This window comes from Spermophilus citellus (assembly GCF_964194105.1).
Source record: "Spermophilus citellus genome assembly, chromosome: 4".
Lineage (NCBI taxonomy): Eukaryota > Metazoa > Chordata > Mammalia > Rodentia > Sciuridae > Spermophilus > Spermophilus citellus.
The window spans coordinates 25,115,243-25,127,947 of record NC_138185.1 but is presented as its reverse complement, the minus strand read 5'-3'; the positions used below and the strand labels follow the sequence as shown (position 1 = coordinate 25,127,947).

Genomic DNA, 12,705 nt, shown 5'->3' with positions numbered 1-12,705 from the left:
CTGTCCTAGTGTGCCTGTGCGGAGTCTGCTTACCAGGCCTCGGACCCGTCCAGGGTTTCAGTGGTGGGACACGTGGGGCTGGGCCCTGGTCCTGAGGAGGGAGTGGCAGGGTGGTGAGAAAGTGGGTCTCCCTGCCCCTGCAGTGCAGGGATGGACAGAGCAAGTGACCAGCTGAGCCGAGGGGCAGAGGCACCCCGCTGCCGGCAGAGCCCAGGGCTCAGCATTTCCCTGCATTTGCTTGTCACAGCTGTCATCGCAGATTCCTCAGAGCCTAGGTGCTGTGCTGGGCACTGTGGGTGCCACAGGGCGCCACAGCGCCCACACTGCAGAGGAGAGACAGACCCTAAGACCCAAACAAATTAGATGTTGAGATGGTGCCATGAGGGAGTCGACGAGGCCTGGGTCCAGGGAACGGCCTTTCTGAGAGGGCATTTGAGAAGGTCTTGAAGGAGTCCCGGGAGCGTTCCAGGTGGAGGGAACAGTGGGGAGGGCCTGGGGTGGGGTGAGCATGTGGCTGGAGCCTGTAGGCCAGGGATGGGGTGGCAGGCGGGGGTCAGGACAGAGGCAGGAGTGGTGGCCAGGCAGGATGTGGATGGAGTGTAGAGGCCCACAGGCTGCCCTACAAGCCCTTGCCACTATAGTGGGCTCTGGAGATTCAATCTAGCTGCAGTGGGAAGCACTGGCTTAGTGGCTTTACTGTGATTGGCTGCCTCTGGTTGTCACAGGGATACTGAAGGGGTTTCCGTTCCATATGTGCCTTTTCCTGCTCTTCTGTCTCTTCCCCAGAGTTCTTTGATATTAGTGACCATAAATGTGTCCGGACCTTCACCTTTATTGATCTGGACTGCTGTGTCTTGGCCATGAACTACTGGTGAGTCCCACAGAAGATGGGAGAAGGGTCTGGGCAGGTGCCATATCACAGGAGGGGCTGGGGCTGGGGTCTCGGAACACCTCCCTGTAAACAGCCTGGAAAGATCCTCACTCCACTGGTTTGTGGCCCTGTATCCTCTTTCCCTCAAGCTGCTTTTCCCCTGGGGTGGCCTTTATGGTCACTCTGACCTTGGAGTTGCTTCTCTCCCTGTCCCTCTCCTGTCCAGTCAGCTGTCAAACCCTGGCAGAGGCTGGTCCCACTGTAGCTGAGGACTCTGGGAACATCACAGTCTATAGGGAGGGGTGGCTTGATAACGAGAGTTGGAAGACTAGGGATTAATTTGTTTTAGTTGAAACAAAATACCAAATTCTCGTTGAGTATCAGTCTGGATCTGGGCCACTGGGCAAGGTTGGGGAAGTTGGTTGGAACTGCCCCGGATCCCGGATCCCAAGGTGGAGGGAGCTGTGGGAGGCGGGTAGGTGAAGAACAGGAGGATCCATAGCCTGTTCTGTCCCCATCTTTCCTTAGGTCTGACTATCACAGAGGCGTGTTCTGCTGTGGGGACACCAAGGGCAATGTAATTGTCTTCATCTCTGACAGTGTGACCACCGGACTGTTCAACCCCCACATCCTCCCCAGACTCTCCAAATGGGGTAGCTCAGATGCACAGGAATGGGGCAGAGGTTGGGAGTAGGTTGAAGTGGGTCCTGAGCTGGCCCTGGCCCTGGGGTGCTCTCCCCATTCCATGCTGTGGACCTCTGGGGAGGTGGCCAAGGCACCAGTGGGTACTGGGCTGAGTGGCCTATGGGAGAGGGAGTGATGGGGCAACAGCAGAAGACCAGGGGCTGAGAAGAGGTCCATCCTCCTGCAGGCAGATCTTGTGCAGGTGAGGACCAGGGGCTGCAGGACACTCCTTACCCAGGAAGAAGGGAACGTGCTGGGTATGACCTGAGGAAGTCCTTCCTGCCTTCTGAGGCCAGGGTAGTGGAACTTCCTTGGATGATTGTGAGGTGGCTTTGGGTGGGCGGGGTGTGGTGGAGGGGCCCTAGACGTGGCCTCTGGCAGGCCTGGAGGACTCCTGGCTGAGCAGGAATGTGAGTGAGTGTGGTTGCCACTTTTGAGCAGCTGCATGCAGGGCGCCTATGTGTCACCTCCCTCAGTCTTCACCTACTGCCCCGAGGGAGTTAATGAAGGAGTGTTGGTGGGCTAGAGCCACTCGGTGCACAGCTGTTGAGTGGTGTCTGAGGTCTGAAGCCAGGGCACTTGCCAGAGACTATACTTTTAACCATTTGCTGGGCAATGTCCTAAACTGCTTAAGGAAGCCATTTGGGACTTCTCTGCCAAGGAGTTCCAGATCCCCAGCAGCCATGGGACCTGGGGCTGAGCTGGGGCTTCTGGGCCACTTCATATCCATTTAGAAGAGCCTAGGCCACCAGGGGTCCCACCCACAGGGACCCTGACCCCCCTCCATCCAGGACACCAGCCCTGCCCCTTGAGCAGCATCCGACCCGACTTTGGGACTTCCTAGCACACTTGTTTCCGCCTTCAAGGTGGAGCTGGTGAGCAGCAGTGAGATGCATGGCCTAACCCGCACCCCCCCACCCCAGCCTCTTTCCTCCGCATTCCCTGGCAGTTGCCATCAGACCCAAGGCCAGAGTGTCAGGCGTTTCCAACCTGCTTCCTTAAATTGCCCCTGAGGGTGGCCTGTGTGTGTCCCCTGGCCCACCCGTCTGTGTCCAGCTCGCTTTCCTGGAGGTTCATTAGCTGCTGCCCCTGGGTGTTTGGTGGCCGGGAGGTTCACAAGGGCAGGACTGTGCTGCAGCAGTACCTGCTTGTCAGAGTTGCTCATTTTATGATGCATGGGTGCAACCTCTACTTCTTGGAACTTGAGCTTTCTGAACAAGGGGTTTGGTGGCAAATCCCCCAAGAATGATGTTTCAGGACGAGGGGAGTCTAGGATCTCCATTTGTTTTCCACTGGGGAGAAAAATTGGAGCTCTGTAGTGAGGTGGCTTGTTTAGGACACAACACTGAGGGAGAATGTGGGCCCTGGCCTCTCAGCTGTGAGCCGCCTGAGTGGTGGCACCCCCTAACCTCTCAAGTCACAGTGAGGCTCCATGCGCATTTGGCTGAAAAGACCTTTGAGAAGCAAGGAGTTGACAGTCAACCCCAGACATCATCTGAGAGTCTGCGTGGCTGGCAAAGAGGGAAGCTAGTGTGGACCTCAGTTTTCCCCCCATCAGATCACTGGATCAATGTTTCCATGCCAAAACTCTTAACTGAGAAGTCTGCTGTATACAGAAGTTACCAGCTGAGGGTAAGTTGTACCTTCTTGGCCTGTGACCATGGTGAACGTCCAATACACACACCACCCAAAAGTAAATGCAGAAAGTAGATTCACCTCCCGGTTCCAGTCTTAGCTCTAGGAATCGGGCCCTAGAACCAGAGCCAAGGCAGTTGTTGGAGGCCGTGGGTTCCATCTGCATGATATGCGTGGGCCCCAGCGTGGCCGGGCGTTCCCGCTGCTGCTGTGGCCTGGCCCTGCAGACATCCCTGTCTTCTGGAGTCCTACAGCGTGTCTAGCTGGCTTCCCCACTCCTTTCTCTATGCAGCTTTTTCTCCTTTTGGCAGTCACAGGAATTATTCATTAGAATGACTGTCGTGTCACTCCAGTAGCTTCTATCACATTTGAAACAACTTCTCAAGTCCTTACCACAAGCATCAGGACATGAGGCCCCTGACTTGCTTTAGGTCTTGTTTTCTACCTTTTTTTCTCATTTACTGTGCTGCAGAGACACAGGCTTCCTTGCTCTCCCCTCCCAAAATACCCCCAAGCCCTTTCCTACCACAGGGCCTTGGCACATGACATCCCTTCCAGCTGCAGTGCTGTTCCCCTAGGTTCCTATTTACCACCCTCTACTTGTTTCCCAGGATAACCTGCTGCCTCCTCTGTCTTTTCTCCCTTCACCCTGTACTTTCCACTCCCAACTTTGTATTGTCCACCCATTATTGTTGCCCTGTGATCCTCACAAGATTGACAGCTCCTTGAGGACAGGGACTTTGTGTGTTGTGCTCTCTGGTCCATCTCTAGTGCCTCCAACAGTGGGCTCCCAGCACATCTGTTGAACAAATGAGTGAATGAGAGCCTCAAGGTAAGCCTGAGTTGGGTGGTCGAAGGCTCCCGAATGTTGTTTCTGCGTGGGCTCTGTGACTTTCGTAGGAGGAGGCACCTACGACCTCATCTCCTTTTTATTTATTTATTTATTTTTAATATTTTATTTTTGTGTCATCTCCTTTTTCATCTTCCAGTGGAAATCTCTTTTGGGGCTTGGTTTTTCCTCCAAGTTGCTTAATGTCCCAGGTCTCATTCAGTGCCTTGGATTAGTGCCTCCTTGTGACGGACACTTGGTGAGACTGGAAAACCTGGCTTGGTGCCTTGCACACAGAAGGCACTGAATGAGTGTTGGATGGTCCCATCTCTTCCACCCACCTCCATTCTTTCCTCTCCTCCATTCTTGTCATAGACAGGAAAATCTCCAGCTGGGGAGGCCAAGCTCTGGTCCAGGTCACAGATCCCAAGCTGGGGAAGTCAGAGGCCAGCCAGCCCACTTGTGTTCCTTTTCTTGTCTGACAAACTTAGAGGGTGGCAGTGGGCCAGAGGGACAGGTCCACGCAGTGGGCGCTTCCTGTAGAGGATGACTCCATCCATTCTCCCCTTGGGAGAATGACACTTGCACAGTCCCAACCCCATGGGTCCTTTCACGGACAAAGCAATCGTACAAATAAAATGCCTTTAAGCATTTTCTGACACAAGGGATGGCTACACTTTCCTGATCACTGGACCTGGGCTAGGACTTTGGGCCACTTCAGTTTGTCCAAGCCGTGGTCACTTCATTAGGCTCCATCATCTCCAGGCCCCTCCAGCCCCTCACTCTGGCCATGTTCCAGGGGCTGGGGCTGGAATGCAGCTGTCCTCTGGAGGGTCTCCCACGAGGGCGGCTCTCTTCCCCAGGCTCTCCATCCCAACTGGTGTCAGAAGGTCAAGTTCATTTCCGATCTGAACCTCGTGGTCTCCTGTTCGGCCGTTGAGAAGTCCTCTCTGGTGCTGACAGTGTTGCCAGCCAAAGACCTTGAGAAACCCAGGTAAAGAGCACCTTTCCAGGCTGAGGCAGCATGGCTGAGAGGGAGGTGGGCGGTGAGTGGGCCTTGGTGGGTGGGTTCACGTCAGCCATGTGATGTCTCTGCCAGAGAGGACCCACCTCTGTGCTAGTGGCATCTCCATGAGCAGGGCAGTGTCCTGAGGATCACACCATGCCTAGGCGCAGGCAGTGTGTGTCCTATGGGCTAACATAGGTCAGGAATTAGAGTGCACACTCTGGAGTCTGGTTTCAGTTATTGCTCCAGCCTCGACACCAGTGCTAAGAATGTGATAGGGTTCTTCTAGCCACAGCTCAGCATTGAAGCCAACAACCCCTCCTTTCCCTCCCTTTCTCCCCTCCTTCCTTCCTGTACTGGGGATTTAACCCAGGGGCACTTAGCCACTGAGCAGCATCCCCACTACCTTTTTTTTTTTTTTTTTTAATTTAAAACGGTCTCACTAAGTTGCTGAGGGCCTCACTATGTTGCTAAGGCTGGCTCAAATTTGCAATCCTCCTATCTCAGCCTCCCAAGTTGCTGGGGTTACTGGTGTATGCCACTGTGCCCATCAAGACCATTCCTGAAGAAAGGAGTGAATATGAATATGAATTGGTTCAACTCTGTGATCCTCAGTTTGCTTATCTGTAAAATGAGTTAAGGAAAGCGCTTTTTTTTTTTTCTAAAGAGAGAGTGAGAGAGAGGGGGACAGAGAGAGAGAGAGAGAGAGAGAGAGAGAGAGAGAGAGAATTTTTAATATTTATTTTTTAGTTCTCGGCGGATACAACATCTTTGTTGGTATGTGTTGCTGAGGATCGAACCCGGGCCGCACGCATGCCAGGCGAGCGCGCTACCGCTTGAGCCACATCCCCAGCCCCAAGGAAAGCACTTACCTTAATAAATATCTCAAGGATTCCTTGAGGGAATAATGCTGTACGTGGAAAGTGTTCAACAACTGGTAGCATTTACTGTTCAGAGATGATTCCAATCTATTTTCTTCATTCTAGATTCCTCTAACCCTGAGGAAATTTGTTTTTTTATGGTACTGGGAATCAAACTCAGGGCCTTGCGCATGCTAAACAAGTGCTCTACCACTGAGCGAAACCCCCAGTCCCACCTTTCCTTTAAAAAAAAAAAAAAAAATCTAGCCAGGCACAGTGGCTCATGTCTGTAATCCCAGGGCTTGGCTCCAGAGGTTGAGACAGGAGGATAGCAAGTTCAAGGCCAATCTCAGCAATTTAGTGAGATCCTGTCTCAAAATAAAAAATAAAGGGGCTGGGGATGTGGCTCAAGCGGTAGCGCCGCGCTCGCCTGGCATGCGTGCGGCCCGGGTTCGATCCTCAGCACCACATACAAACAAAGATGTTGTGTCCGCCGAGAACTAAGAAATAAATATTAAAAAAAAAAATTCTCTCTCTATCTCTCTCTCTCTCTCTCTCTCTCCCTCTCCCTCTCCCTCTCCCTCTCCCTCTATAAATAAATAAATAAACAAATAAATAAATAAATAAAAATAAAAAGGGCTAGAGATATGGCTTAATGGTAAATTGCCCATGGGTTAAATCTCCTGAACCCAAACCAAAACTAAAAATCAGTTATTAGTTGCACAAGTGGGTATTAAATGCATATCTATGTCAGCATCAAAGTGTTATAAATATGGTTGGAGTCCTGTGGGATTCCCCTTGTCCCCATGGTCTCATTGTTGGCAGAAGCCTGCCATTGTCATTTTGGCTCACACCTTCCTTCTGCTGTGTGGCACATCTCGAGGGTTCCCTCCTGCGACGTTCCTTGGCTGGTTTCTCCTGCCCCCACAGCCTTCCCCTTGAGTCCTGGGCTCTGTGACGCTGGGCTCCTGAGCAGCCTGCATGATGGTCTGTGCCCCAGGCATGTCTTTTGGGGGAACAACAAGAGATTGGAGGTCCCTGTTGGGGAGTCGCAAGGTGTGACACGGTGCTAAGGGCCATGCAGGCCCTCACTGTTACTTTCTGCTGGTTGTTTCTCAAGAAAAATCCAGTTCTTAGGTCATAGGGCTCCTTGGGTGGCCTCTTCACTTTCCAGACAGGAGCCTGAGGTTCAGGGAGGTGCTGAAGACAAGTGACTGTCTTTGCTCGTTTGAGCCAGAGCTTGATCTCAGGCTGCTGTTCAGTACCTTTTAGTCCCCCAAACTGTGCTCACTCTTAACCAAGTCGTGGGCTCACCCCAGGTGGGAGGGGCCCTGCAAATGTCTGGTGTGTGTGTGTGTGTGTGTGTGTGTGTGTTGGGGGGGCTCCATCTTGGCTCCGTGCTTTGAGCAGGGCGGGGTGGTGGGGCGTTGCTTGGCCCTGGTGGCTGAATGGTCTCTGCCTCTGTTCTGCTGCTCTACCATGTCCCTGATACCTGTTTTGCTTGACTTCTTGTTTTTGGGGAACTCTTTAAGGCCTGGATGATATCAGCGGGTCCCCCTACCATGGCATGCGGGCCTCCGTGGATGGCCCTGCTGCCTTTCTGAGCGCCCCTCTTCCCCTCAGCTCAAGCTCCACTGGCCCCTTGAGGTTCAGGAGCGCCCCTGCCCCAGGCCTTTGCCTTGTTCTCTGCCTGGCGCGCTCCTGCTTTCTGGTTGTTTTTGTTATGAAAATGTTCAAACATACACAGAATAGAAACATGTAGCACTCCTCTTTATCATCACCTGGTACTTAGTCCAGGTGTCTCAGAAGATCTCCTTATGATTATTTGAAATCAGATGTAAGCAGAGTTCTCCGGTGGTTTTGAGCAGAGGAACTGTGTGGTCTGAGGCATGTGTTGGACGTGCTGGGGCAGGAATGCAGGTGGGAACATAAGTGAGGAGGCTGTTGCAGTGGTTCAGGCCACGGGATGACCCTGGAGTTGGTCATGGGTAGAGATGGAGGGATTGGAGTGTATAAATTTGGCAGGGGCCTGGTTAGACTGGAGAGTATATTTAGACATACACACTCCCAAGACACCTTCTTGTCTGGAAGCAGTACAGTGCCTTGGGCAGCAGGGGGCACCATTGACCACTTTCTGGTCTCCCATTTTTGAAGACGCTGTCTTGGTGTATGGCCTCTGAAGGTTGGGTCAGGCATTGCCAACCTAAACTCTTCCTCCTTTTCCTCTGCCTCCTCCTCCCCTTCCTTCTCCTTGTAATTGAACTTAGGGGGCCCTGTACCACTGAGCTACTCTACCACTGAGCTAATGTCCCTAGCCATTTTTATTTTTATTTTTATTTTGAGATGGGGTCTTGCCAGGTTGCTAAGGCTGGCCTCAAAATTGTGATTCTCCTGCCTTAGCCTCCCCAGTTGCTGGGATAATAGGTATGTGCCATTGTCTGTGGCCCCAGACTCCTCTTCTAGAGTTGGCCTCGACTTCCAAGGAGTGGGCCTGCGGGTCTGACTTCCCATAGCTGGTCTCTCTGCGCTCTTTGGGTGGTTAGGGCCAGAAGTGAAGCTGGGGGAGGAGCAGCAGAGGTTGAGGGGTGGGTTGGGAGCCCGTGTCTAGAGGGTGGATGGACCCACAATACCTCCCTTTCGTTGAGGCCACTGTCATCTTGCACCCAAGCTGCTTGCCTTCTTAGCAGCCCCACTGCATGCCCTCTGGCCACTGTCCCTGCTTGCGGTCATCTGCAGGTCTCAGCAGGGGTCCTCCTGGAGCCTTCAGTGGTGTAGACCTGCCTCCTCTAGCTGTCCTCTCGTGCCCTCTCCTCCTGGGCCCCTCATGCCAGCCCTGTGGCCTTGCACTTGCAATGCCTCGTCTTCCCCCCAGTGCTCCTGTGGCCAGTTCCTTCTCCTCCATCTCAGCTTCTCTGTACCCTCCTCAAGAGGTTGTCAAAAGTAAGCCTGCCTCAGTTTCCCTTTGTCAAAGCCAGCTCCTTGTTTCCCTTGCAGGACTTGCCACAATTTGTCACTGTTCCTCTCCCTGTCTCTATGTCCTTGCTGCTATTTCCCCCAGAAGGGAAGCTCCATGTGGCAGGGGCATCATAGCAATGCTTCTGGAACCCTGGCAAGGAGCTGGAGCTGGCAAGCCTTTGTTGAATGTGTGAGCGGATCAGCCTGGATTGTTCCTGCTAACCCATTGGTGACTGTTCTTCCAGAATATTTTCTCTGCATATAAATGCATGGAGGGCCAGGTGTGGTGGCACGTGCCTGTAATCCTGTGGCTAGGGAGGCTGAGGCAGGAGGATCATGAGTTCGAAGTTGCTTAGGCAACTCAGAGAGACCCTGTCTCTAAATAAAATATAAACATGCTGGGGATGTGGCTCAGTGGCTCGATCCCCAGTACAAAGAAAAATGCATGGATCAAATGCATTCTGCTGTCATATATACGTAATTAGAATGAATAAATAAATAAATTAAAAACACCCCAAATTAGAATGGAAAATGAAATAAAAAAGTAAAAAAAAAATACATGGAAGAGGTCAGTGAATATGACTCGACCATAAATGAAATACACGCACTTCCATATGTTCTTCTTGAAGCTTTGATTTTTGGAGGAATCCCGTGGCTGTTGACGCGAAGGGAGGGTTTGAGGGGGAGCAAGACCAAAGGTTAAGAAACCAGCTGGGACCGACACAAAGGTGAAGGCACCTGAGCTGGGCAGAGGCGTGTCACCGTGGGCAGTGAGCAGGGAAGATTTGGCCTGATGGGATGACGGAAGCCATTGTGTTATCTGAGGTGACACCCAGGTGGGCCAGTTCAATGGAGAAGGCTAGGGCGCTTTATGACAGGGTTCTTCAAACTGGGTTTTGAAGGGAACATCCGGTAGAAGGATCTGGCAGGCAGGATGGGTGTGGGCAAGAGGAAGCCGCGTGGGCAGAGGCACAGAGCAACCTGTGAGGGCCTAACTGTCCTGGGACTCCTGTCTGGGTTCTCTGTCTCTCCAAGCCTCTTTCTTTCGTGCTGATCGCGGCCACTTCTTGCTGTACCCACTCAGCCTGGGGCTAAGTCCTCTACCCCACGCCAATTTGTTACCTGTGTGACCTTGGGAAGGTTCCTCAGCGTCTCCTTTTAGGGTCTTTGTCTCTGGCTCAGGGCCAGTGACACTCTTCAGGGTTGTGTGTGGGGTCCAGGTGACCCATAAGATGGTACCCAGCAGAAGGACCAGCATATTGGAGGGCAGCCAGGTCAGGACACTCTCTGGACCTGGGAGCCCTCACTTTTTTGATTTGTGTCCTGGCTAGGAAGATACCTGTCCCAGGTTGGTTGATGTGAAAATCATTAAAAGTTTGCCCTTGACACGAGGCAAAACACTTTACAAATGTCAGGCGCTCCTCCTCCTTTGGGGCCACTTTCACCCAGAAGGTGAGTGCTTCCTCCATGACCTGTTGGTCTGGCAGTTGTTTTGCCCTCAATGCTCAGCTCTGGGCAGCTTCTAGGACTCTTCTCTCTGGTTGGAGAGGTGGTGCCTTTCCCAGGCCTCCCAGGAGCCCTTGCCTCAGCTCCCTCAGAGGCTCCTGAGGCTGCTGCTCCTGCCCTGCAGCCTTTACCCCTTCCATGTTGTAGGTTCACAGTGCTGAGTTTAAGAAAAGGAGTTCTTTGCTTTGATTACTGCTCAGACAGGAACTTCCTGGGTGAGTCATCTTCCTGTCCCCCATAAGCTGTTGGTCCAGCATCCGGCCTCCCACGGGGCTTCTCTCCTGCTGCTCTTGTCAGCACTCATGGGCACCAGAGGGTGGTGTAATGAGGCAGTCTCTGGTGGGCAGGTGTGGGAGGATGGGGCAGGAGGGGCGGTGGTGGGTTGCAGGGATCCTCTCTGCATCTGGCAAGCCTGGCAGGCATCCGAGGGCTGGCGCTGGGCCTTGTACATCCAGCGCAGGCCCAGGGGCCTGGTACTCATTTCTCTACCCCAGTGACTGGTGGCTATGACTCCCACATCTACCTGTGGAACCCCTTATTCTCCAAAAAGCCTGTGTGGGTGATGAAGGGACATCAGACCTCCGTGATGCACCTCCTCGTAAACAGCAAGAATAATAGCATCCTCATCAGCATCTCCAGGGACAAGGTGCTGCTCTCAGTTCCATTCCTTGGGGAAAGACACTGATGCTAGGGTAGTAATCTGGCTCAGCCAGCCCAGGGGACCCATGCTGGGAGGCATCTGAGGCCTAGAGGAACAGGGTAACGTCCCTCCTCAGCCAAAGGCCTACAGAGAGGCACCTGGCATCACCATGAAGATCTCGACAGTCTCCAGTAGAGTCCTGATCCCAGCTCACATCAGTCCACCAGAGCAGGGTTCCCATGTAGCCCAGTGTGGCTTCTTTACCTGAGCAGATCTTCCTCCTGTTTGGTTCTCAGTTTCCTCATCAATAGGCTGGCTCTTGAATGGTTTAGAGGAGAACAGGTGGTAAGAGAGCAGGCAGCATCTGGCACACAGTAGGTGCATGAGACATGTGAGTCCTGTCCCTGCTGGTCCCTGCCCCACCCACATCTGCACGCCTCAGCTCTCCCAGTGACCCCCTCCTTGGTCGCCCTGGCTGTCAGCCTGACTGGACCTTCCTCAGTGCCTGGGGCGAGGGGCATCACTTTGCTCAGGGGCAGCTGTTAGTTCAGGATGCTGCGCCTCCTTCTTGCTGCTGGGGCATCCTGGCCAACATGCGGAGGCCCACGGCTCCCAGGGTCTCCTTCAGGGAACAATTTGAGTTTTCTGGCTCAGCAGATGGAGAATTTTCAGAGCCTTGGTGTCACTGGGCCACCCTTCCCAACATGTCCTCACTCAGGCTTCTAGGGGACTCTCCTAACACCTGCAAACTGGTATCCTCACCTCTGGTGAAGGATCTGAGGTGCAGGGTGGGTGATGGAGATGGGCCAGCTGACGTCCTCGTGACAGCCATGGGAAGACCTGGGGCATGCACTGGTCTGGTTGATTCTAAGTCCATGCCTTGTGTAGCTCTCTGAGGTGGCTCTGAGCAATGGGTCCTGGGGGGACTTCCATGGGGCCTCTCTAAGGAACTTTCCTCAACCCAGGATGACTGCACTGGGGCTACTCTGGGGACACACAGGCCATTTTGGCAATTAAGTTTGTACCTACTCTGACTGTGTTCTAGGCTGGCTTTTCATGAGTGAGGCTGAAGTGGGAGCTGGTGGGGGTCTGGGTGGGGGTGTTCTGCAGGGTAGAGGCCTAAGGGAAAGCCCTGGGATGGAGCTGTGTTCTGCCGTCACTCACCTGTGGCTGGGCTACTGGAGCATAAGTGTAGACAGTGCAGGGTTGTTACCAGCACAGACACTTAACGCAGTGCATGTGTATTAGGGGTGCCTGGGTAACGTGTCCCTGAGGATCCCCCACCTCTTGCCTGTTTCCCACCCAGAACATCCGCGTGTGGGACATGCAGGACTACATCTGCCTGCAGTCCTTCTGCGGGAAGCTGTTTGCCCTGGGGAACTGCCCCATCACCAGCGCCTGCTTCCACGAGACCGACAACACCCTCATCTGCAGCACCTATTCCGTGAGTGTTGTCCCGGGAGGGAGGGAGGGAGGGACTCATGGCCACGGGCAGAGGGGGCACATCAGCTAGGGACACCCAAGAGTCTGTCACATCCTTCACAGCAATCTTGAGACTGCTGAAGCAGCTGGCCTCCAGCCTGGCCTATGAGGCTCCTGCTCTCAGGCCTCCCTGGAAGGCAGCGTCTGGGCCCTGGCCTGCCTTCCTCTCTGCCACTGCTACCTCCGCTCATCCCGACCCGCGCATCCCTCGGGCTCTCCTTCTGGAACCGCTAGCCC

The 12,705-nt window shown here is 53.6% G+C and overlaps 1 protein-coding gene across 1 annotated transcript in view; it reads left to right on the top strand.

The window, feature by feature from the left end:
• Positions 1-12,705, top strand: part of EFCAB8 (EF-hand calcium binding domain 8) — a 63,295-nt gene that overhangs the window by 16,313 nt on the left and 34,277 nt on the right. The window contains exons 6-12 of the mRNA XM_081291464.1: positions 787-871; positions 1,400-1,524; positions 3,114-3,187; positions 4,883-5,013; positions 10,494-10,561; positions 10,841-10,992; positions 12,293-12,430. Of these exons, the coding sequence (XP_081147590.1) occupies positions 787-871; positions 1,400-1,524; positions 3,114-3,187; positions 4,883-5,013; positions 10,494-10,561; positions 10,841-10,992; positions 12,293-12,430 (773 nt within the window). The remainder of the gene's footprint in view (positions 1-786; positions 872-1,399; positions 1,525-3,113; positions 3,188-4,882; positions 5,014-10,493; positions 10,562-10,840; positions 10,993-12,292; positions 12,431-12,705) is intronic.